At 40.1% G+C, this 26,847-nt stretch overlaps 2 protein-coding genes across 3 annotated transcripts; one reads left to right on the top strand and one right to left on the bottom strand.

Annotated features, from left to right (window-relative positions):
- The first annotated feature begins 816 nt into the window (after positions 1-816).
- Positions 817-8,828, top strand: psmg1 (proteasome (prosome, macropain) assembly chaperone 1). The gene is made up of 7 exons (XM_062535582.1): positions 817-1,051; positions 2,517-2,626; positions 2,724-2,881; positions 4,207-4,269; positions 7,352-7,550; positions 8,041-8,168; positions 8,394-8,828. Exons 1-7 carry the CDS (start codon positions 927-929, stop codon positions 8,469-8,471), a joined length of 861 nt encoding a protein of 286 aa, XP_062391566.1. The 5' UTR covers positions 817-926; the 3' UTR covers positions 8,472-8,828.
- A 5,176-nt stretch (positions 8,829-14,004) lies between these two features.
- ets2 (v-ets avian erythroblastosis virus E26 oncogene homolog 2) lies at positions 14,005-19,848 on the bottom strand. Of its 2 annotated transcripts, none has more exons than XM_062536449.1 (10): positions 19,623-19,848; positions 19,153-19,219; positions 18,431-18,548; positions 18,037-18,156; positions 17,700-17,900; positions 17,533-17,613; positions 17,178-17,390; positions 16,733-16,999; positions 16,407-16,525; positions 14,005-16,289 (listed from the first exon to the last, which is right to left on the bottom strand). In XM_062536449.1, exons 2-10 carry the CDS (start codon positions 19,198-19,200, stop codon positions 16,074-16,076), a joined length of 1,383 nt encoding a protein of 460 aa, XP_062392433.1. In that variant the 5' UTR covers positions 19,201-19,219; positions 19,623-19,848; the 3' UTR covers positions 14,005-16,073. The 2 variants fall into 2 exon arrangements, with proteins under 2 accessions (XP_062392433.1, XP_062392432.1); XM_062536448.1 differs by having other exon boundaries at positions 17,178-17,393; positions 19,623-19,846.
- Positions 19,849-26,847: the final 6,999 nt, after the last annotated feature.

Below are 26,847 nucleotides of genomic sequence, written 5' to 3' on the forward strand. Positions count from 1 at the left end.
AAAAATGAGGAAATATCCAACATCAATTTTCTTCTTCATTCTCATTGAGCTCAATGCAAATCAAATCAGCTAGGCTAACTGAAATGAAATCATGCCAATCTCGCATTTAAAAAAATAAATAAATAAAATCTGCCTGCCTCTACAGTATATGTGAATTTTAACACAACACATAAAGGGGTTCCAATACTTATGACCCCTGTATTTTAAGGGAAACATTTATTTATTACGATACATTAGCCCATTCAGTCACAAATAAAATTGATGTACTTAAAGCTTGGATATTTCCTCAATTTCCAAAAAATATATTCGTTATTCCTCTTTATAGTCAATTTTAGCATGTGTTCCAATAAGCCTACTTATGGAGGTAACTGTATTTGTGTGTCCATCTCAAGTCAAACCTGGTTTTGTGTGTTATCTAGGTCGTCTGTTTCCAATCTATTATCCTGGCTAATGATGGTAGGTTTCATTTATTGACAGTTCCTGTATCATAAGGAAAACTACCAGAGCCTGTTTTGAGAGAAACTATCAGAGCCTGCCCAAGGCATTGTCCTTCGAAAGGTGGGTGGAGGGGGGCATCAGTAACACCTATAGCCATTCCACCCTTGTAATGTAAGGTATGTTTTTGTTTAACAATAACTGTATCACCAAGAACAGATAGGCTACAGGGGTATAGGGCTAAGGTAATTTGCTCTTCAGATTGTAGTCTTGCCCGAGCCTGGCAAGCCAAATACCGGTAGTCTAGTCTTGCCCAGCTCTGGCCTTGCCTCTCCTATTTTACACTCCAGAACAGTAGGTGGCAATGTGCAACTTGGTAGTAAGAGGCTCACTAACTACCGAAGCACTTTCAGAGAGACTCATGATTCGAGATTTTTTATATATTTGACGTAGTAGGCACATACAACTGTTTTTAGCTAGTATTTCCAAGAATGGCTACATTTTTCGGCGAAGTATTGTCTGTACACTCAAGAGCAGTAGAAGAGGATGACCGGGAGGATGAGGAAGACGAAAACGAGGAAGATGCAGAAATCCGGAGAGAATTAGAGGAGAAGAGGTAACGCTGAAACAGCCTTAGCCTTTCTCCCTTTCCGCAGGATAAATTCTAAAAACTAGGCAACTCGGCCACTGTGGGATTAAAGAAATAAGAGATTACCGTTACTAACTCCAATCCACAAGTTATAGCTAGTTTGCCTCAACGATTTTCATGACTCGTACCAAACCGAAAGTAACTCCAGCGCACATTTCGAATGTCACAAGAGTTGCGTTCCAGTAGCATTTCATTGTTTTGTAAGAAGGCTAAATCCAGGCTAAATCCAGACGTCAAAGATATTAAGTGACATAAATGATTAGACCCATTGTTTGGCTGTAATGTTTCAACAAAATTGCCCTCCTACCTGCACTCCTTTGGCAAAATCAAATCTTTCCGTCCATAACGGGACTGAGTTGGCGAGCCATAGACCTCACCTGTTTCACCTCATCTCACCTCATTCTTGTCGAATTTGAGTCTGGTAATACACCATTTGGATTTGGTTATGGAGTGCAGGACGTGTTTCAATCGATTCTGGGTTGCCTGCACACTACAGAAACACCATATTGCCAAAAGTATTGGGTCACCTGCCTTAACTCACATGAGCTTTAAGTGACATTCCATTCTTAATCTAGGCTTTAATATGACATCGGTCCACCCTTTGCAGCTTCAACTCTTCTGGGAAGACTTTCCACAAGGTTTAGGAGTGTGCTTATAGGAGTTTTTGGCCATTCTTTCAGAAGCGCGTTTGTGAGGTTACACACTGATATTTGACAAGGAGACAGGCCCTCAGTCTCTGCTCAAATAATTCATCCCAAAGGTGTTCTATTGGGTTCAGGTCAGTTTACTAGTCAGGAAAGTTCATCCACACCAAACTCTGTCGGCCATGTCTTTATGGACCTTGTTTTGCACATTGATGCACAGTCATGTTGGAAGAGGAAGGGGCCACCTCCCGAGCTGGGCTTGGCACCTAGTTCCAGTGAAAGGAACTCTGAATGCTTCAGCAATAACCAAGAGATTTTTGACAATTCCATGCTCCCAACTTTGTGGGAACATGACTGTGCACCGTTGCACAAAGCAAGGTCTGCAAAGACATGGATGAGTTTGGTGTGGAAGAACTTGACTGGCCTGCACAGTCCAGAGTCAAGGCAGGTGACCCAATATTTTTGGTAATATGCTATAGTGTGCGTTCTGCATTTAGTCACAATCGTGGTTACCACCCCAAATTACTGAATTAAAACCCAACAACATATTCCATTCTTTTGAATGTAACCTAATGGAGGTGCACCTGCTTGAGTACGGAAAACAAATGATCTCAATGATTAAAAACCAAGCTAAATTGCGCAAAACCATTTCATTTTGGTGCTTGCTTGCTTTATGGATGGATCCTGGGCTGCTCATCACACTTGTAATGTCCTTCATCAGCTTGCTTGTAAATTCTTAGTGTTTTTTTTTTTTTCTTAATGAGTGTATGACTGCAATTTTCTTGCAGAAAGGTCCATCTGAAATGGTGTCCAGAGGTATCTCAAGCATTTGAGGCTTCCAGTGATAAGACACTTCAATGCTCCAATCTTATCATAACTGTGGGAACCAATGCAACTGGTAAGCGTCATGAACATGATTTTGACAGTTAAAGCATTTTTTTCAATTGTCTGTGACTATCCTTTGTCAATCTCACATTATTGTTGTTTCTATGTAGGCTTTGTATCAGCATTCATTTTAAACTCCGCAAGCTGGAACAGAATTGGCTGGCTCTCTCTATGGAATGAGAGAAACAGAAACAGAAACGATCTCATGGACAGCCCTCCTGTTCCAGGAGAGCCAAGCTGTGTGATATACCAGCAGAAGGAAGGTTCGGTGAGTAGAATGTGGTTATTTGCTTTGTGGATTGTAGTTTTGTGTGAACGAGGGATGTCTCTTCCAAATAGTGCTCGAACTTTTAGAACATAAATTCGAGCTGTACAGTATCTTATTTGCAGCCTTTTAAAAATTATGCCTGACATCACAATATAATCATAGATAATCATAGTTGTGGAGAACTCCTACAGGAAAACAGATTTATTCTAATCTGGAAATTCTGGTAGTCATTGCTCCCTTTCCAACGATACTACTTGTTAGACTGTGCAATGACCTACACGCAGACCCATGGTTAAACAAGATCTTGCGTTGACATCATTGAGAAGTTGAAGTCGCAAGTCATATAGTGAAATGTTTGTTTTGGTTTTGTTCATGGTGTAACACCTTGTAGTGTGGTTGCTGAATTCCCACCAACTGAACAATACTCCATTTCCAAGAGTAGGGGAGAAATACAGCAGCCTCCTAGTACCACCGTAATGTAAAAGGCTCTCTTGATGCTGTGATTGGGGTTGTCCTTTGTTCAAGCTACAGTATAAACATGGAGGCTTCTTATAGAGGGGGACCCTGTCCCTATGTACTGTAGATGTAAAGGGCTCACTGTAGGCTAATGAAGCCACAATAATTAACATACATTTACAGGTAGTGATATATAGGCTTAAAAATAATTCTGAAGGCTATATTCAATTTCTACTATTGCCCTTACCTTTGAAGTAACAGAGTTCTTTGTTGCTTGAGTGGATAAACGGCTGAAGCCTTGAGACATTTACATGAGTGTTACAAAGTATTGTGGTCACATTGTTGTATTTGACTCAACTCAAACTCTATCTGAATATAGCCTAGTTGGTGTTATTGCATTTGTTGGATGTGGGACTGCCTGTTTTGTAAAGTAATTTGGGTTTGAAATGGCTTAGCATAATGACAAGTCATGATATCTCTACAGCTACTGTATCTCCTTCCCCACACAGTCATTACTCCTGTTTCAATTACTCATTATCGTGTACGTGTAGACATGAAAGGGTACACCTCATGCTGCACAATGCAGGTAGAGCTTATGTTGAAATCACATGAAGGGGCACCGATGTCTTCACAACATAAATGTGTATGTGTTAAATATATGTGCTTTATATGCTCTTGCTATTTTGATTGTTATGTGTGTCATGAGACATTCTAAGAGTCCTAGAATAAGGGGTCCTGGAGTGTCTGACTAGCTCCTAATGATGATCGTTGTCATTGACTGCCTTATTGTTATACTGTACATACTGTAGGCATGTATTGATATTTTATATTACTTCAAAGTGCAAATTACATGTCTCAATTTTCTGCAGGTACTAATCTGTCAGTGTGCGTGCTACGTTGCTGAAGATCAGCTGTTTCAGTGGACTGAAAAGGTGAATTTGTGTTTCAGTGATATATTTGTGATGACCAGTGTACTTACAGTGCCCTTCACATTTATTGACACCCCTATTGGAGATCAGTAAAAAAAAAAAAGTATACAAAATTATCTGTTGGAATTTTCGTTTACACTTTACTTGAAGGTATCATAAGAGTGACATGACACTGTCATGAACTGTCATGACTGACAGCGTTAGGGTTAGGGTTCACGTGCCATGACCGTGTCATGTGTTCATGACACGGTCATGTCACTCTTATGTGGGGGATAACATAATTCCAGCTATAAGCATTCCATAATGAATACTGAATATTGTATATAATAAATGTGCAGTGAGCAGAATTTAAGCATGGCTGCATGTGACATTTTTTAGAGATCACAATTAGTCCGTGAGCCAGAGGGGTTGGTCGTTACCGAAAAGGTGGCAAAGGCTACCATACCTTTTCTGAAAGCCTGGAATCTCAGCTTTTCAATGATGTATGATGGCCATCTGACAAGAGTAGCTGTTTTGAGTTATGACGCATAATGTAAACTAAGGTTGAAGAAATAATGCGTATAAATCAAGCAGAACACTGAAATATCTTATTTTGTTATATTTGGTATCATTTTAAAGGGGAGACTCTGAGCTTTCATTTAAATCCTTTTGTGAACATTTTGGATAAGTACAGCCAACCTTGGAGCTCTTCAAACCTTTAATCACACACATTTTCCTGCCATTTCCCTGCCATCTGTTGTCTTTTAATCCTGTGGCACCTGGGAGCATCAGAGAAACAAAATCCAAACACTGAAATACTGGCATGACCCTAAGGATTCAGGAAATGTATCATTTACCCATATTATCTGATTTGGAGGGGATGATTTTCCGTCTTATATCAGACATGGCGTTTTTTCAAAGACATAAACAGTAGTGTACTATTACCCTTAAGGTTAATTTGTTGATATGTTGAGTTGAAAGTCTGAGGTAAATATATTTGAAATAATAATTATTGATACAGATCATTTTGAAAAAGTTGTTATACAGTGCAACACACTGACATGAGGAGTGACACAGTCCCTCTTGAATGAGCAGGACAGAAACTCAAGTACTGCTTGTGGACCAATGGAGACATTGAACCAGTCTATGGAGAGCTGCAAGTCACCATCTTGGTCCAGTCTAGACCACCCATGCTCAACTGGGGAAGGAACTTCAGGGTTGTTCTCGAGGCATCTTCTCCAGATAGCACCTTGATAGTTAGCTCTGAGACCGTGCTTCCTGAGAGAATCCGAGCATGGAGTTAACTGCCAGGATTCTACGCCTTTCTTTGCACAAAAAAAGTGCATACTTCATTTCATTGATGTTGGTGATTCTGGACTTGGAGCTGTACATTTGACATGTGAACTCCTTTAAGGCTGCATACAACGCAGGTGTCATTGCCTAGTCTGCCCCAACCTTCTGAAAGGTCTCACAGAAGTTTTCGGGCTGACACTTTACCATGGCCTGCAAATGCACTTACAGTATCGCAGCCTGTGTATACGTGTATTTTCTTGCCTGAGAACAAGGCATTCATTTTTTAATATAAATTCCAAGAAAGTGGAGACCTGATATAAATGATATGTGGTGGATATGTATTAAGGACCTTTTTAACTATCTAAAAATGCTGAGAATGCTGAATAACAACTTTTTCAAAATGATCTGTATCAATAATTATTATTTAAAATATATTTACCTCAGACTTTCAACTCAACATATCAACAAATTAGCCTAGGGTAATAGTACACTACTGTTTATGTCTTTGAAAAAACGCCATCTCTGATACAAGACTGTAAATCACCCCCTCCAAATCAGATAATATGGGTAAATGATACATTTCCTGAATCCTTGGGGTCATGCCAGTATTTCAGTGTTTGGATTTTGTTTCTCTGATGCTCCCAGGTGCCACAGGATTAAAAGACAAAAAATGGCAGGGAAATGGTAGGGAAATGTGTGTGATTAAAGGTTTGAAGAGCTCCAGGGTTGGCTGTACTTATCCAAAATGTTCACGAAAGGATTTAAATGAAAGCTCAGAGTCTCCCCTTTAAAATGATACCAAACATAACAAAATAAAATATTCCAGTGTTCTGCTTGATTTATACACATTATTTCTTTAACCTTAGTTTACATTATGTGTCATAACTCAAAACAGCTACTCTTGTCAGATGGCCATCATACATCATTGAAAAGCTGAGATTCCAAGCTTTCAGAAAAGGTATGGTAGCCTTTGCCACCTTTTCGGTAACGGTTTCCATAATTTGAGGCCCTGGCTCACGGTCTAAATGACATAAGCCAGCAGTTATTTTGAGTCAAGTCTATGTGTATTGCCTTTTGAATAACTTGATTATAGAAAAGACAAAGCATTTTGTGGAACGATGCATCATCGTATGACATTTGCAACGATGTCTCTGGTAGTCTACAAGTGACATCACTCGCTCAACTTTTTACCCGCGGATTCAGTTGTTGCTATGTGAGTGATAGGGGGAGTGGCTATAGTAGAGCGGCGAAAGCCAATGTGTGCTTTTTATACCGATATATTTAACAATATCTTTTGCATTTCTTATTCACACAACTTCAAACCTGCCATGTTTGAAATCAAACAAACGAACGGTTCGACAGATATGCGGTTAAGACACAGACACAGACACAGACACAGACACAGACACAGACACAGACACAGACACAGACACAGACACAGGCACAGGCACAGGCACAGGCACAGGCACAGGCACAGGCACAGGCACAGACACAGACACAGACACAGACACACACACACACACACACACACACACATTTCTGGATAGATTAAGACTTGTAGTGGAGCTCAACGCTGCAAGCAGATTGAGTTGTAAATTGTCGGGCGGGTATAGTTAGCTCTTCACATGAAGCTTTTTTAAAGGAAAGTTGTGAATGCATATCTTTGAGGAACCATGTTTTTAGGGTTTAATCCATGGCTGGAGTGGGGTTTTAGAATGTTTTTGTACTTTTACATAATGACACTGACCTTCTGAATGCAGATGTGACATTAAAGTGCATACATTTGACTTTGGTCTTGTATTATTTCTCTCAGGTGTTTGCATCTCTTCAGAGGAGAGGGCTCACTGTGACGGTACTGTCAGATGCACCCATCGCAGAATACAAAACCTCAGACTACCACCATGAGAGTGACATTCCGTTTCTTCGTGCTCTGAAGACCAGTGCATATAAAGAAAAAGTCAATTGTCCTTTTCTGGAACAACCCAATATCGTCACTGGACTACCTGCAGCAGGTAACTGCACAAATACCTAGTAGAGATTAGTAGAAATATGTTGTTTTATACACTGGTGGTTGGACAGTAGTACAATGCATGTATTGGACCATGGAAACCGTATGCAGCGCCTATAGAAAATCATCATACCCCTTTGAAATAGTTACTTTATTTGTGATACAGCCTGAAATATTTTTTGGGTTTTCTATAGAGAATGTATTTAGACACAATGGTATTTCAGCTCAGTTTCAGGAAATGAGAAAAGGTCATGACTTTAAAGTCGTTATTTGAAGGTAAAAGAACTATGTTGTGTTGCTTCAAGGCGTTTAGGTAACATACTGTAGTAAGTGAATAGATGTAGAAGGTATTCCTCCTAAGGAGAAGATGATCCATTTTCTGCCACGTTTAGGTATAGAAACATGTTCAGTAAACTTGCATCTTTATCCCACTCCCACTTAGATATATTGTATGTAAGTTATATTATTTTACTTATATTGGCTTGTATTCGCAGTGATTTCCCATTGTCAAATTCATGGGATCCCAGCTGTAGTGTACCAGAGCTACAGTGATGTGATAAGTGCCGACTCTGTTACAATGGAAACCTATAAGCTTGCTCTGACTTGGACTAAGAGTATAAAGGTAAGACCAATTGCATCATTTGGTGTAGTGCCATGGATCTCTACCAACTGTGTGGTTGTAATGCTGTGTTTTGTGTGGTAAAAGCATTGTAATATTTTGGCACCATATACTGTAGTTTGCTTCTATTACCTTGGTTGTTATTGCCATTTATTGTTAAAAATGTCAGGACGTCATTAATGTTGAATTTCTATTTTCTTTCTTTCATTGTGTCTCTACTTCGTATAGTTGGAGCCTCCAACCACAGACATCCTTCAGAAGTTCACAAGGAGTTGTGATGATGTCCATGGTAACATGTATACATAAACATTGTGTTATTGTCGACTGTATGCTGTTTTGCAGAGTTTGACTATCATAAATATTTTTCTAATGCTGATAAGACTGTGTGAGAGTAAACTATTATTAATCCTGTTAAACCTGTAACGCTTTGTACTACCACTAGAGGCTGTAGTAGGATGAAATATCTTGCACCACATGGTTATTGTAGGGGCTTGCCTCACCTCACTTGGCATTTGACATATCCCAAAACAAATAAACTTGACATGTTTTTGAAAAGTCCATCCCATACTCTGTTTACATCGAACAGTGTGTTGAACCTGTTGAACCTGATTAATGTATCAGCGCAAAGCATGAATAACAATAAATTGGACGTTTTTATAATGAGTCATTATTTTGTAATAACATAATATCACAACAATTCGTACACACTCACGCACATACATAGGAAAACAAATGAGATTGAAATGAGATCTAACCGGTTTCTCCTAAGGAACATTTGTAAAAACAAGGCAATATGATGGCTTTATAAGAAAAGCAGAGTATTTTAAATATATTAAATTGAACTTGGACTTTGGCTGAGGACCATTTTGCAGCTTAGAAATAGCCCACGTCTTGTCTTAGCCCAAATTCAACTTAAGGCCTCAAAACACTCCCAGTTTATTCTTGTTTAGCCCTATTTCTCCTTATGGTTCCTTTGGACAAACAGGTGAGCACTCAATAAGAGCTGATTTATTTATCATGAAACAAGAAAATACATTTTCCTTTGGACCAAAAAAATGAAGAAAAACCCCTCTGCGTTCGTTCTTACTTCAAGCTTGGGTCTTCGACCAGAGCCCTGGGAGCTTGAGGGTTCTCCCAGATAAAAATACATGGGGTTAGTTTGTAATGCAAACATGGCACCCGTCTACACATATTCCGCCCCTTTCACTGTGTTAAAAGAAAAAGGTTTTCTTCAGCGTGTTGGTTTAGGGAGTGAGACGGACACAAGGATTTGTGTTAAGAAAGACGGTTTACTGGTTGTAAGACAGAGAGTACAGCAATCACAATGGGCTGCTGGGGAAGGCGTTCCTCCAGCACACAGTCACAGAGTAGGTTTTATCCTACTCTGTTATCAGTTGCTGGCCAATGGGGCCAGTCCATACATCAATGTTGCCACCTGGGCTGGTATGCAGAGTGGTACAGAGTTAAGCCGTTAACTAAATCATTTTATTTTATTCTAATCATTTAGTCATCTAAATCATTTTATCATTTTATTCTAACAACTGCCAAACTTGAATCCATCGTGCCAAACGCGTGTTGTGATCTTGCAGCTGGAGCGAGGTTGGTGTCGCGAAGCCTTGCAATTTTGCCTAAAATAGAATCAGCATCAGAATCAGAAAAAGACTTTGGTTCTGCACATTATCTTAGCTGTTCCTCTTCTTGTTTTCCTTCTGTCTGATGTTGTTGTCACTTGGTATTGTGACATCTATCACCACCACAGCCTTCTTTCGTCTGTCTTGCACTAACAGAGGGTGTGCATCTGGCCAGCACGCTTCACTGAAAGCAGTTTGAATGTGCGCATGCATTGTAATCGAGGGTGTGCATTGCAAGCCAGTCAATCAGCTGCAGTTCCTGAATTTGCTTGAACGTATCACTGAGGTGTCTTGTTTGATAACTTGAAGGCCGCATTTGTTGAGATAGTGGAATGATCATTATTGTTAAAAAAAATGTCCAATACACAACCTGTTATATGATGTCTGGAGTAAAGATAATTGTATGAAATACACAGCCAGGCCAAATAATATTTTGTTGGACCGCCTTTAGCTTTGATTACAGTATGCATTCGCTGTGCCATTTCACAAGCTTCTGCAATGTCACAATATCTATTTCCGTCCAGCACTGCATTCATTTTTCGCAAAGATCTTGTATTGATGGGAGATTAGGACAGCATGAAGCCTTCTTCATATCCATAGTGTTTTTCAGCTCTATAATGTTCTAATGACACAGGCCTAATTCCCTATTCCTAATTCTTCATCCTAACTCTTCAACTATCAATTCATTGATATTAACTCTAATTTAACACTGCCTATCCCCCAGAAAACAAGCTGCACAGAACAGGGCATGACATGTCAAAACAATTAAAACAAAATGCACAATGCATTTCTGGCAAAGAAACCTAATTTACATACAGTATGATCTGGTGGTACAAACGACATACGGAATGGGTAAAGAAGGAGGCAGGCCGTAGGAAAGGATATTTGGGTCAAAAAGGCACTCTCCTTATAATGTGTAAATTCAAGTGAACGGTCTGTGCCTTGACAGTTAAGGGAAATTCCCTTTGTGTTGCAACCGTTCCAAAGGTTGCCGACACGCTCAAACGGTCTTCTTTAACTGTTGCATTGTTATGTCCAAAAGCATCTTTTCAGTATTTAAAAGAAGCTTTTTGCTACAGATGCAAGATTTTCACAACAGCTTGCCAGTATAGGCTACTCTAGTTTTTTATCTCGCAGAGATATCTAATCAGTCTTTAGAGCTCAGTTTCATATGTCTGGCTCATTATCAAAGCTATAACAATAACTTTGGGTGTGTGCCGTAGCCATGACAAATTTAGTTTCAAGTCAAATATTTACCCAGACTATGTCAGAGACCTTTGAAACATGCTGTCTATATATGATGCTCGATTCTACTGGCAACATCTTCTACGCTGCATTGTCTCATGACTCATGTCGCAATGAACAGAATGTCCTCTTCAATAATGCTTCCTGAATTTCAACATCTTACTACGTACCTCGGACATTTTGACAGACGGGAAAATTCCTGGGTATTTGCCAGGTAACGCCAACGCAATACACAAGTATTATTGTATATATTGCGTAATATATCGGAATGTGTGTAGTATGTGATGCAGGAAACCAGGCACATTTTTACTTGGAATGTAACACAGAGTGAAACATATGGGGATGTAACAGTTCAATGTAAATGACTTGTTAAAGGTCTTAGTTGCTTTCCCCCTTTTTATTTTCTGTTGAAGAGAGCTCAAGCTGTGCTTATAAAAATAAACAAAGCAATCTGCTTGGTCTGATAATTGTAGTTATCCTCAACTGAATTTCCAGGTGCATACATGGCCAGGGTTGCTCAAAGCTTTTGCATATACCATTAGTGTAAGGTCAGGCTGTGACCTCTGATGGTAATAAAAGCATGTTGTAGTGATCCTCTGAAGCATTTTTAATGAGCCCAGGGGCTGGTTACCATAGAAGCCAGATGTCATAGCAAAGCCAACTTCCTGAATTTTTGGTCAACGATCTAGGACATCTAAACACCGGGGCATATGAAACTTTGAGGGCATATAGACTTTTACAGAAAAAAATAATTTGGTCTCCCCAAGGGCTTCATTAACATTATGACCACTGACAGGTGAAGTGAACATTAACCCATTACAATCTCATTACAATACCTGTCTGTGGATCGGATATACAGTATTAAGCGTTCTGCGTACAGGTGCCAACATCACAGCTTGTTGTTTGTAGCTGTTTAGCCGTAGACCAGTGGTGACACCTGTCCACCATCAAAATGCCTACAATAGGCACATGAGCATCAGAACGGCACAGACCAATGGGAGAAGGCTGCCTAATTTGATGAGTCAGGGTTTCTTTTCCATCTGTGGATGCCCAGGACAGTGTAGGCTATGTGTGTCATTTACTGTACCTGGGGAAGGCATGGCACCAGAGTGCACTATGGAAAGAAGGCAAGCTGCAGGCAGTGTAATCCTGTCATATATGGTGACACGTACCACCACGTAAACATTGTTGCAGACCAAGTAGAATAGAATAGAATAGAATATATACTTTTTTGATCCCGTGAGGGAAATTCAGTTCTCTACATTTAACCCAATTTAACCACACAGCACACAGTGAACACACAGTGAGGTGAATCACACAACCCAGAGCAGTGAGCTGCCTGCTCAACCAGCGGCGCTCGGGGAGCAGTGAGGGGTTAGGTGCCTTGCTCAAGGGCACTTCAGCCATGGTGGACTGGTCGGGGATCGAACCGGCAACCCTCCGGTTACAAGCCCGGTGCGCTAACCAGTACACCACAGCTGCCTCCCTTTCACTCCCTTTCATTGAGACAGTAGCTACTGTATAATGACTCTGACCTCTTCAGCAGGATGATGTGCCTTGCCATGCTGTCAAAAATGATTCAGAAATTGTTTGAGGAACAAACACATCCAAATTCCCAGATCTTGCAATTAAACGTCCGTTGGATGTGTTAGAAGACAATAAAGTCCAGTCCATGGAGACCTCATCTCACAACTGACAGGACTGCTGGTGTAAATGGTTCATAGTTGCAGCATGTACAGTATATGCATGCACACATATAAGAGCTGATAAATCTTTAATTTAAACATATCCCTTTAATATTCTGGATATTCCCTGTTATATAATGGTGTTTATATCACTAGAACAGATGGCATCTCTTTCACCATTTTGTTCCTTCAACATGCACATTATGAATACAGCTACCAGACCCAGATGGCCAGTGAAGAGAAATGAACTAGCTAATTTTTACACATTATAATTTGTCAGATTACACATCATCTTTTTTTCCTTTGGAAACACTGTGGTAATATCACAGAGGAGAAGGAGGTGCAAAAACTGACAGCGAGTGACTCAAAGTCCCTTGTGGTGGCCAGGGTGCTCAAGTAATTTAACACTAGAATGTTTAATGCATTATCAAAGTTAATTCATTCATTCAACCTTTATTTCATGCTTGGAAATACAGTTGTATTACACTTTCCCATGTAGGAGAGATACTTAAAGAAAGGCCAGTATAGGCCACTAATAAATCATTATAGGTGAAATCATAAAATATCAATAAAACACACAATAAAATAGTAAAGCATGTAGTAGGTTTGAATATTCTTTAATATTTTCTCCCCTTGAATTGGCTTATCTTGCTATTACCTACAACATCGTGTGTGCAAGGACAGGTTGTTTGAAAAAGGCTTGTGTTTGAGGACTGTCCAGGGAAGGCATAAGTGGAAGAGAAATGAAAAATAAATAAGTGCATCTGTGACTATAAAGCTGTCTCTGGATTGGAATCTGGCAATATGGGCTTTGTAATGGTGGAATACTCCATGGCTTTCACTCCACGGTAGACCTTGCTTGGATTGTTGTTGCCAACGAGTTCAATGCCGAGGCGAGCACAGACACGTGTATGCTTTTGTCACATGCACACGTTTCAGGCTTGATGTAACCTTGGTGTTGCAAAGATGGTCGTGCCTGTGAGTGGATTCCCTCTTAAGAGGAGCCTTCACCCGTCAACATAATACCTGTGTACCAGAGTATATGCACTCCTGGCTATGACGGAGACTGGGCACTGGCACTCTGAATGGTTAATTAGATGCGACACCGCACCTCAAACCCATGATTAAATACAGAACAGAAATACAACCCTTTTGAACCATGCGCCTGGCATCCGATCATTTATTCTGCTGTCAAACACGCAAAAGTTGACCTGGACACACCCTAAATGCAGTTAGACCACATGCTTCAGACCGTGCGTTTTAGATTGTCAAAATAGGTCCCTCAGAATCTCCCCTTTTACATCTCCACCAGGGATTTCAGAGCACTCTCAGACTCGTTTTAAATGTTTCACACTCTTCTTAAAATTAATGAAATGTTTTTTTCTCTCTCTCATCAATAAACAGTACACACAATAAACCACAACGGTAAGTAAAACCAGCTTTTTTGAGTGTTTTGTACATTTATTACAAATAAAAATCTATGGTGCATCCTATTTCTAGCATTCTCCGTAAGATGCTTCTTGACTTGGCTCCAATTAAATTCATTGGATATAATTATGAAAGGCATACATTTGTCAATAATTTGCGTCAGAAAATATTTTACGTAATCACAGTTGGAGCTGTAAAGTATGGCTTCTGTTCGCATATGGATACAGATATATTTACTGACTTGCATTATACACAACATCACAGTTGATAAGAGTGAACCAATCTTACTACACTAAGATACAGCAGTAAAACAAATAGTTATGTAATATAGGGATTCTGCCACAGGCTCACATTCAGTAAGACAAAATAAATAAAAGATCTGCAGAACTATCTTCCTCTTGTTTCCACATCAATTTGTGGTACTTCTACAAAAAAATATTTTAAATATTCCAATGGTTTAATACTCACACAAAAATAATAAAACAGTTCATATAAAAATAGCGCTTTATAAAAACACAGCAGGAAACAGTTCTCGTTTTTTTCCAATACAACGGTCTCAATTTTAAATGGACAAACATTACATAGACAAAGTCCACATATGTTCTGAGGACAGATGGTTCAGAGTTAATTAAAAATCTAAAAATCCAAACTGGTGGCATTTAGTAATACATTCATAGCATTTTATATGGCGTCAAATGACTATTCTGCAACCATATAAATAAATTGTGCATCCAAGTGTAAGACATTACATGCAAATATGTAGTACTAGAAACAGATTTCAAATGATTGCCAGAGCAATCTCACATAGTGCTCACTATCAGATTTAAGGATTTCTGTAGTCAGGAAAATGTGATGTTTACAAACATCCCATTAAAAGCAAAGCAGCAAATGTACACAAGGTTTGTGGCTTAAGATCCAAAATACAAATATAAAGAAATAAAACAAAATATTTCAAAAACTTAGCTTAGAGCAGTATAATAAACAGTCTGAGGCACATCTCATTTATATTTTCATTTCGAATTTTTAAGGAAATATCCTCAAACCTGTCACCAGCTGAACACCATTTGCTGATCATGATAGACAGCTTTGGTTTTAAAAACAGCTAAATGCAATCATAAAACAGACATTATACATTCATATCACACTTTGGCCTGAGCGATAAAAAATTGTGGCATTCATGCCTCAGTGAATTGGCTACATTCCCCAAAGATAAACTACAGCAAAAGTACATGAATTACAAGGCATCTGTTTTAAAGTACTGACAATAAGGCCATTCCATTTGCAATCATTTATTTTAATAAGACGCAGAGGACCATGCATTGACCTGGCTAAAGGTGACAGTGCCACACTTCTAACTGAGACGGGCCAGTAGAATCTTGGGTTGATGATACACCCACAGTGAGCTTCTAAATCGTTTTAAGAACCAAATACGTAATTACATTGTCACACTGAATGAAACAATATAACATAGGCCTACCGTTTTTCCAACGGAGATGCTGTTATACCAAGATATCAAGATATTCCTCATATCGCTCTGATATGGAACACAATTGCCACCAGTTCACACTAAGCAGTAGCTAATTTAATTAGCAATTTTACAGTGCTACCACAACCAGTGCATAAGTATTTCGGATATAATTCTATTATCACCTCAACTTCACTTCTGTTCTGTTAATTAAGGAAATGGCAGGATGCTCCACATAATCAGAGCTTGCACAGCAATGCATTTCCACGCTTGAGGTCCACTCTTATCAAATAAAGAAACTCTTGGTCAGCTACTGACAGCATCGTGCCCCCACTGACCTAAGAACAACGAACCTCGCCAACTACGAAATGGAGGTGCTCAAGAAGCCAATTTCTCCACATGGAGGGTCAAAACTTCATCACCTCGCTCAACACTGAGAAACACTCCAGCTTGCTCAGTCATCAGCGTCAGGTTGAACCCCCAACATGATATGCAAGTCCTCAGCTGAGTAGCCCAGTAGGTTTTGGAGATCACAGACAAAGCGGTACACATAGCGTTTTCCAGGCGTTTTGTGAATAATATTCTTGTCATAATAGTAGCGCAGGCCTCGGCTTAGTTTTTCGTAGTTCATCTTAGGTTTGTTTTTCCTTCGTCCCCAGCGCCGAGCCACCTGTACAAGCAACCAACACATGTTTTTTAAAATACTGCAGCTGATGACAGTTACACCTTTATCACAGATTAAAAAGTGCATACTATATGGTCTAGCAGCAAAGACAGGTGAGCTTACCTCATCAGGGTCAATGAGCTTAAACTCCCATCCATCACCCGTCCAGCTAATGATGGTTTGGCATGCTTTATCTGTCAACAGCTCTAGCAGGAACTGCCATAGCTGGATTGGACCACTGCCTGTTAATAATAATGAAAAGAATACACCATGTTTTGTGAATACACTTTTTCCTAATTCATCTCAGCTGACTGTCAGTGTGCATGCTCAATACTGGGGTTAAATGTGATGTATAATCTCTGTTTGGATATTACTGGCCTCAATAAAGACAAGGTACTATTTTGTTTTAATTCTGTAGAGGGATCACACGTAGGATAGATTCAACACACCTGTGAATCCAGCCAACACAGCTGCGGGTATTACAGGTTTACCCTGCTCAATGGGCTCATTCCTTTCCAAAACGTAGTCTTTAAAAGAAAGCCCCTGCTTTCCCACACCAAATGGAGCTACAGAGTACTCGTCATCAAAGCTGTCTTGTGAGGGAACACGCTGCATGTCTGCCAGAGATGACTGACTGCCCCATGAGCGTAACATGGACTCGGCACCACCTTCAAAGCTGTCGACACTCTCCACTGAGCTTTGATCATGTGATGAAACTGAAAGCAAAAAAAAGTCACATTTACTTGCAGTACAAACAAAGATTAAGTGTTTTAATATTACACACACTTAACAGTCTGAACAATTATTAACTCTTCCATTTATTCAGATTCCTGAGTCAAGCGTCAACAATCACAATCACAAAAACAGAATAACAAAAAACACCAATAAACTCACCGTGTTCTGAGATGCCAGGTCTGATGGCGCCCACTGTGTACTTCTGCCTGCTTTTGATATAACCAATATTCACAGTGCTCAGCCGGGGTTTGGGAAACATGGAGTACTCCTGGTCCTTTGTTAGTGTTGTTTCATCTGAAGTCTCAAACAGCCCCCTCAGTAAGCTGTTATCAGGTACCTGAAGTGAACACAGGCCATCCTCCAATCCAAAGCCTTCTGGAAAGAACAAACATGGTCAGCATCTTCTTGCCACCACACATCAACACACTTCAATGCATGCAATAATGGCTATAATTCAATAGTATTCACAATCCATGGGTAACTTTTTCCAATTGTGTTTTTAAAACAGACTTACCAACATTGCCTTTGCTCATCCAGTTAGGAACTGCTTGTGCTGCCTGAGCAAAGACAGTCTGCTCAACCCTTTCATGACAATCTAATTTAAGAAAGACATCATCTGTTAATGGTGTGTACATACAGCATACATTACAAGCAGTAATATCTGTATTATAAACTATTTACCTTTCATCATCTGATCCAAGTGTTCCCAGAGAATTTCACCGACAAAGTCAGGGGCTAGCTCTAGGAAGTTGTCTTTTCCAAGGTTGCAAAGGTCTTGGCCATCCATGTCAAACTTGAAGAAGTTAACATTTGTGAGGCTAAACTCAGTAGATGCCCAGTGCAACCACTTCATGACATGCTGCTTGCTCCACTTGCGCGGGTCTAACAGATGCACAGGGAAGAGAAATATTCTTACAATTTTGGTGACTTTTAGGGGTATGAGTACATAGAGTTGTCATTGAACACCTATGGAGGCAGAAATAATGCAAATCATAATGTCCTGAGAAATGTGACTTACTGTTTGAGATCCCACAGATGCGTTGCACCTTGGCAAACCCATTAAAACTGTCCTTCAGTGCCTGACTCATGACGGCTTTGCTACATGGAGTAAGCAGTGGTACAGTACATGGCTCCATGTCTGGTAGGCACAAAAAAAAAAAAAAAAGATATTTAGCAAAATTCAAAAAAGAAAACAGGTTCCCAAACAATGTTAACACCCATACACAAGAAAAATATATTTAAAATACATTTGATAAATATTCCAAATTGGCCCAAATATATATATATATATATATATATATATATATATATACATATTATATTTCAACTTCTTTTTTTCTGTTAAAGATATATTTCTATATTAATGTATCATGTATTACAGGGGAGTGATGGGTCTATGTGTGTCTGCTTACCATGTGTAATACAGTCAAAGCCAGAGGGAACCTCTTGGACTGACTGGTCGTCATCTCCTGGCCGGAGATATCCAGAAAACAATGACATATGGTCGTACATGTCAATGGCGGTCTGACGCTGAAAACAAGTGCAAACATAGATGTAAACAACACAGGCCCTCGAGTCAAGTACACCATATTTCCAAATGATCCATGGAACCTAAACATCATTGAAATGCATTCCAGAGAGCAAACTCAACATTCTGAGTCACGTTGAAAATACATCTGCTATAAACACAAAGAGAGGGCCTTGAGGGCACTCCCTTGAATGCATTTGCCATCGCAGCTCAAAATCATCAGCCTCTTATCAGGGTTTCGGCTTGTCATAACTGGTCGGGAGAATGTGTGTCCATATATGGCTTTCCTCTTCCGATGGTTTCAAAACTCTCCCTGAGGACTGGCAGTCACCCAGCAACACTGCGTGGGTGGGTGCCACAAAGAGAAAAACCAAGCACTCTGCAAATCCGTTTAAACTACCAAGGTCTCTTCCAATTAGATTAAATATGAAGATCATGTCAAATTTGCTCTGACTAGAATCTGTGATAGGTTATTACCGCAACCTCCACGCTGCAGCGATAGCCCGTAGACTAGCCTACAAATAATACATCTTTTGAATAAACTAATCACACCTTAAGAAAATTGATTTGGGCACGGTTGGCAACATTTTCATTGGCAGTTCTTACTTTTAATGAAGAGCGAAAACCAGCTGACAGTGGCATCACTTGTTCCATGATGTAGTCAAACTGAAATCTAGGGTATAAGGGAGACAAAGATGTTATTTTTTTGGCCAAACATGTTCACTTAAATTGGCTTAGTTATTAAAAACAAAATCATGTTACATGGCGATCAAGAACACCCTGCCAGTATAACCTACTCGAAACTGAAATTGATGACAGAAATGACTCATCGTCGAGTTGATGGTGGTCCCTTATCTGAAGTGCTTGCTATAACATAGTTTATGGAATATTTGATCGCTTTGCCGAAATGTTGTATTTAGCTATCGTAATGTAGCCTCAATATCACCTTTCTCAAAAGCGAAATAGGCTATAGCCTACCGCTTCTAAGCGCAATGGCAAACTGGCAAGGTTTCACTTATCAGCCCGACAAAAAATGTATAGTCTTGCCCATGTGTTAAATAAAATCACCAACCTACCTGTTGTTGAATTAGGCTATATGTCTCAGTCGTCACGACAAATATGCTAACTAAAATAAGTAGGGCTGTATGTCCCGCGTTGTTGTATGTAAGTAGTCTATATAGCCTACTTAAAGGCGTGTATTTCGTAGGCGTAGAAAATCAGAGAAAATTAATCCTCAGGTTATGGTCCACGTAAGAGACTGCGTTATCAATGAGGAAGCATTTGTCGTCTTGCTCTTTTCAGAGCGCGCACGGACTCGTAGCCTACGTGGGAGGAGCGATGTGTGGCCATCATAAATGGTGCGTCCTTCGTTTGGACGGTTCTCCACAAGGAAGTTAAACTCAAATGTCTGACGTTATCTTATTATTCGGGGCGGTCTGTTGAGTTTATTGTGCCTTCTCAAGTCCACATACAAAGTTAAACGAAATATCTCAGCATGTTATGTAGGCTAGTTAACGTTCACTAAGCTGCCTCTCCTCTTCATTTAACAGAATTCGATAAAGGGGAATTTCCCCATTCGCGCGTAAATTGCGTGTAGCTTTTTTTTATGCGCTTCACGCACTTCTGCGTGCATACGCGAATATATTCTCCCATTCCTGCTTCTGTCACACCCACACCGCGAAAGTTCAAAATCAAGTCATTTATCTTTATGCGTGTACCCCACTTAAGGGATAACGGGAAAATAAGTACTGACAGGGCGAGCCGGATCCCGACGCGACAGGTCCCTTTCCACAGGTAGACCTAATCAAGCACCATGAATGCAGACTGCATGGAGCTTGATTGGCCCACCTGTGGAACGGAAGAACGCACATGGGAAAATAAGTGTGCCATTTTCCCCTACTGAATTATCCACTTGAAGGCAGAGGACAAAGCTTTGTAACGCAAAACGTCTGCATTTCCAATTTCTTAGACCCTGTTAGAGTTTAACAGGTGCGAAAATTCAAAATCCCCATGTTATTTGAAAAAAATCTCAAGATACCGGATCTCCTTATTTGGGCAAAGATGGTGGTTTTTTTGGCCAACTGCAGAGTTCTATCGAACTACCCAGTGTCTAAACAGCATTTGTCGATTTCTCACTCCATACTGACGGTGGTGGCTCCTCAGGACTACACCAGACAAGAGACTGACATGATTTTAAGTAATGCAAGAAAGGTTTGTGGTTGTTGAAGGTTGAATGCTAGGCTAGTGGTTTGTCCTTCAATATATGGCCATAGGCTACTGTAGTTCTTCACAGCAACTGAAGAAGCTCTGGACATTTGAAAGGTTTGTTTCCATTAATCGTCTGGGACAATACCTTCAACAAAATTCAAAAATCTTAACCATCAATATAGACATTTTACGCATCTTTGCATAATCTTCTAGCCTGAAAAAAAAAATTTTGTTATTTGTTTTTGGAAAATGGCTTCATATTTTGTATCAAAACACTTATTTGTAGGTTAAAAATATTGTCAAATATTTTTGGTAAAACCAATAGGAAAACGTTTGGTGATGCGATATCATTAATGAACAAAACAATGTATGTAGCCTCTGACTGGTGCTAGTAGTTTTCACACACTCAGAATATTGAGATTCAGGAAGCTGATGCAAGATGTGTGATGTGTAGGTTGCTCACACATACAATAATCACCACCCCCTTTACACCAACCTCAAGTTTCTTCAGAATTTTAACCATACGTTTCTTGAGAACTTTAACCATCAGTTTCTTGAATCAGCAGATGGAAACCAATATGTGGTTCCCTGCAGCACTGCTCAAAAAGTTGCCTCATGTATCATCTACAGTACTGTATATACAGTATATGCCCATTGGTGTCAATACAACCCATTTAGTACTTACACAACGCCCATCTAGCTAAAAAAACAACTGAAAGGGTCATGATCCTATACCTGATCAACAACTTTACACAGTGCAATATCATTCTGGCTATGCATTGAGTGAACCACTCTTTCACAATTTGAAAGAGAATGAATCCTGGCATTGTCATCTTGGAATATGCCCGTGCCATCAGGGAAGAAAAAAATTATTTGGTGGAATAACCCTGGTCATTCAGAGTATTCAGATAGTCAGCTATCCTAGACCTGACCAAGTACAGCAATCCCAGATCATAGCACTGTCTCTACAGGGAGGCTCTTACCTATTTGCTCAGTAAATCCAGGTGGTGACCTTTTTTTGACAGTTAGTGTATTATATTATTCAGTATTAAAGTGTAAGTCCGGCAAGAATTGAAAAAAAAAAAGTTTTTCTGAATGAAAATACATCAACGAAGCCGTGGAAGAAGTATTTTTCGTTGATCATCCAGTACAGAGCTAGCACGGGCAAGAGCTACGGCCCAAAATCGCAAACAGTGGGTTAGCATTACAGCCATACGCTTTCAGAGTCACATTTTTAAACCAATAACATTGCTCATTTTTCAATTTTCGCCGGACTTACACTTTAATTATTGAATGCTGGAATGATGTTTCTCCTATCATCTATTTTTAAAACAGGCATAACTACGGGAAATTAATTGGACTATAGGTTTTCTACAGGAAAAGCATGTTTTAAAGAGAACTGCAATAATTAGTTAATTGCCGGACATGGTAGCCTATGCTGTCAATTCTCTGGGCATCTGAGGAAATATGCAAAATTTGTGCAAATTAAGGTTTTTCATGTGACGTAATAGGTTTTAGAACACATTGTTTTCTGCCACCTGGTAGACGTTGAACCTATTGAATGCAGTTTCAAGTTTCAAGTTTTAGTGTCACACATGCTTTGCAATACAGTGAAATTCTTATGCCACAGGTGCAGTAGAACAAGAAGGGGTAAATAAATAGCAGGGGGCAGTAGGGGGACCATTACTGTAATAAAGGGAATAGGAGAGACTGTACAGTACCGCACATAGCCAAACTATCCATACATGCACACATTATATAGCCGTAAATATGTATACACACACACACACACACACACACACACATATAAACACAACCACTACACCTGCATGCAAGGCATAAATAAAACCTCAGACTCATCAGCATGGGACATGTACATTTCGGATTCTGACAGCTTCTGGAAAAAATCTCTGATTCATGTGGTGTGGGTGGTAACGGTCCCGTAGCGCTTGCCAGAGGGAGGCAGAGAGAAGAGGGAGAGAGCTGGATGGCTGGCATGATGATGGACTCAGCACACTCAGCGTGTGGAGTACTGTAGATCAGTCGAAGCTAAGGGAGGTCAGCCCCAATGATCCTGGATGCAATCCTGACAGTCCTTGACAAAAATGTGAGATTGCGAGCAGATGCTCTCAATAGTCCAGCGATACAGGTTTTTGTTCCCACCCCAAAGCTCTTTAGCTTCCTCAAAAAAAAAACAGTCTCTGCTTCTTGAGGATACAAGTTCAGTGTAGGGACCATGAGAGGGAGTCGGTGATCTGTATGCCCAGGAACCGAAAACTGCTGACCATTTCCGCAGGTGAATCATTCATGCAGAGAGGGACATGATTTCCACCTTTCTTCCTGAAGTCGATTACTGTCTCCTTAGTGTTGCTGATGGTCAGAGAGACGTTGTTGTTGTGGCATCATACAGGTCAGGTCTCTCACCTCCTTTCTGGCTAATGAGGCCAATCACGGTAGAATCATCTGCAAACTTGGTGATGCTGTCATTTTCATGCCTTGCCACACAGTGATGAGTGAACTGTATAGCAGAGGACTGAGGCAACAGTCTTGTGGGATGCTTGTATTAAGGATCAGCGTGGATGATTTCCTGTTGCCTGTTTTAACTAACTGGGGCCTGTTGGTCAGGAAGTTCAGCACCCAGCTGCATATGGGCAGTTCAGACCCAAGTGTCTGAGATTTAACACCAGTTTTGATAGTGCAACAGTGTTAAAGGCAGAGTAGGTGTTATTTTTGTCCAAGTGAGGGCAGTACTGTATGTGAGGCAATGGAGATGGCATCATTCATGGACCTGTTGTGCTTGTATGTAAACTGGTGTTGATCCAGGAAAGCAGGGAGGTGAATGTTGACATAAGCTGCAAACAGCCTCTCCAGGCACTTCATCACCACGGATGTTAGAGTGATGGGCTGGTAGTTGTTCTTGGGCACTGTTGCTATTGTTGTTGTTGTTGTTTGGTTTTTTTTACACAAAGGCACTGTGTACCAAGACAAGGACAAGGACAAGGTAAAGATGTCTGTATAGACTTGTGACAGTTGCCTCTTTGTAGGCTACATCTCTGTACATCATGTTAGGCATCAATAGGTGATGATGAAATGTTATCCCATTGTTCAATATTTGATAGCCTGTCAAGTTATTTTGCTAAAATTGATTTGGGGTGTTGATCTGTATGGGAGAACAGGCAAAGTTGTAGCCTAACTCTTTCTATTTTCGCTCAAAACTCGGTTTACACCAAGACAATAGACCAGAAAGGAGTCATACATGTCTTCTCTCTAAAAGTTGACACAGAATTAAACAATAAGTTATAGTTTGTTAAGAATTTAACTGCACATGGTCATGTCTTGGTAGGCCTACAGCCTTGACGCAGTAGACTTTTAAAGGTTTGGCTTTATATAGCCAGTGTCTGTCAGCATCATATAATAGCGAATCCTATAACATATTATAACACAAAACACTGTTGGCACAATCGAAGATGATCTACATTGACATATAATCAACAAGAACAGTACGAATATGAGATTGTTAAAGCTCATTTATTGTATTAAACCATTATCCACATAATACATTTAAAGGTCTAATATCCCCCCCTTGGATATTTCCCCTTTTATTGCTTTAATAAATAGAATCGGTATCAATTTAATATGGCCTTGTTTGACTGACACCAAACACTGCACATCACCAAAAGCGCACCAGCCTTAATTTGAAGCATGGTGGTGATAGCATCATGCTGTGAGGATTCTTCTCGACAGCAGGTCCTGGAAAGCTTGTAATGGTAAAAGTAAAATGAACTCAACAAAATACATGGAAAACCCGGAGGACAATCTGATTCAGTCTGCAAGAGAACTACATCTTAGGATTTACTCTCCCACAAGACAATGAGCCGAAACCTACAGCTAAAAAAAAAAAAACCTACAGAGAGTAGCCGAGTCATATAGCTCAGACCTCAATCCTGTAGAAAATCTGTGGCTGGACTTAAAAAGGGCTGTTCACACCCAATTCCCTTCCAACCTGGCAGAGCAATTGAGTAAAATTGCAGTATTTGACGTGAATTAATTAACATGACTTTGTAGAAATCTTTGTTTTACAAAATCCCATTTATAAAAGCAAAAGAAGAAATATCTATGGGGGAATAACACTTTTATATAGACACTGTCATAATAAATCTGTGAGTTGAGTGATACATGACATTACTGATCCAGTGTTTAAATGTAGGAGGAGACTTATCCTTCCATTGAATTAAAACAATGCAAATCTGCAAATTGTGTTTTGCCAACAGAGTGATCAATAAATGTGTTCACACCACTGAGCATTTGTTCAGAGAATGAGGTTTGAGGCAATAATGAAAAACTGTAAAATACGATTGTTTATGGAATAGGAGATCAGTTAAATTGGACTGTCTGCACTAACAACCAGATCACAGTTGAGGTAATTTGTGACAAAGCTCCCTCTTGTGTTCTCTTCCATTACAGCCTTGGTTCTCTCTGGTATTTTTTCCGTTTCCAGGATGTTCATATCAGAGGTGTTACATACCCTGACACAGGATTTTTACACAAAGGCTACAGCCCTTTCCTTAAATCTTGGACGTCATTATAGATACATACACATACACCTATGGAACCTTTCCAGTCACAGCAATGCAGAAAATGACACTAAAAACAACAAGAAGCTAGATTTCTTGACTGTGTACTCTCAAAATAACAGTGAAATACTGCACTGTTTTAGACCAGTCACTACCATTGTCATTTTCAGTAATCAAATAGCGATGTGTGATGATGTGCCTGCCTGGCCACACCTGATTTTTTTTCACCCAAATGCCAGAAGATGTGAAAGCTGAATTTGTTATAGACAATGTGTGCAACTGGCAGGAAAATGATAATTGTGTTGGCCACAAACCAGCAAATACTGTTGTTCACACCTGGCTCCACGATGCGCTGGGCATAGGTAGGTGTAAGAAATCACTTCTTTGCCACTTCAAGCAGAGTTGGAAAACTCCAGCTTCAGAGAGTAAAAGTCTGATCATGTATTGGTTCTACCTGTGCACAGGTGATCTCCTCAATTAGCTGCTAGACTGTAGCTGAAGAGTTGTGCCAATTAGAATCGGCTGGTTTAAATAAATGGTTGGCACAGATATGTGGTAGGACTTTTACTTTCTGAAGCTGTATTTTTCCACCTCTGACTTCAAGGCACTTCAAAATACCACACTCATGACCCAGATGACCACAGACATCACGTGTCACGAACCCTCAACAGAAATGGGAAGCAACGGCCCCAGCTGTGGCAGTGGCTGGGGCACCGGCACCGCACACCAGCGACCCGGGTAAGATTCCCGTCCCGTGGTCCTTTCTGGATCCCACCCCGATTCTCTTTCCCACTTGGTTCCTCTCACTTCTCCACTGTATCATAAAGGCATAAAAAGCCCCAACATTGACGGTGAGAGGAAGAGGGAGAGTTTGGACAAAGTAGACAAGGACCAAATGTATCTGATGAGACTAAAGAAAGGGTTGAGCCATGCAACCTAATGGAAGGATGGATTTACCAGGGGGCGCTGTGGTGCAACTGGCGATGCTGCCCATACTATATTCAGGTCTGTGTGCCTGGGACTCAGGTTCGACTCCAACCCAGGTCATTTCCCGATTCCACCCAGTCTCACTCAAAGCCGGTCACTCTCCTTACTGTCCAATTAGATTAAAGGTATAAAAAGCCAAAAAATATATTTATTTTTCCATTTGCCATTCAAGAGGATTCTTCTGTTGTCTTTAGAGAGCCTGAGATATGGCCAAAGTGCTATGATGAGCATTTATTTTATTGAGTATATTGTTTAATTGGTTCAAATAGAATCAGATCAATGAGTGTGCCATACAGTGGCAAAATACGGGGAGGGGAGTTCATTTGGCAAAACATCTGAAGTGTTCTGCAATTTGTGTGTGTGGTTCTGTGAATTTCGTGTTTTTTGATCAAATAAGCCCTGTTTTCTAAACTTTGCTTTGCTTCGCAATCATACTCTGTAAAGCCTATAACATCCCAAAAAAAAGGCTATGTTAGCAGGTCATTATATTTTAGGATTATGTTGAAACTCCAAGACCTGTGTGTGTGTCTTA

The sequence above is a fragment of the Sardina pilchardus genome, chromosome 5, assembly GCF_963854185.1.
Source record: "Sardina pilchardus chromosome 5, fSarPil1.1, whole genome shotgun sequence".
Lineage (NCBI taxonomy): Eukaryota > Metazoa > Chordata > Actinopteri > Clupeiformes > Clupeidae > Sardina > Sardina pilchardus.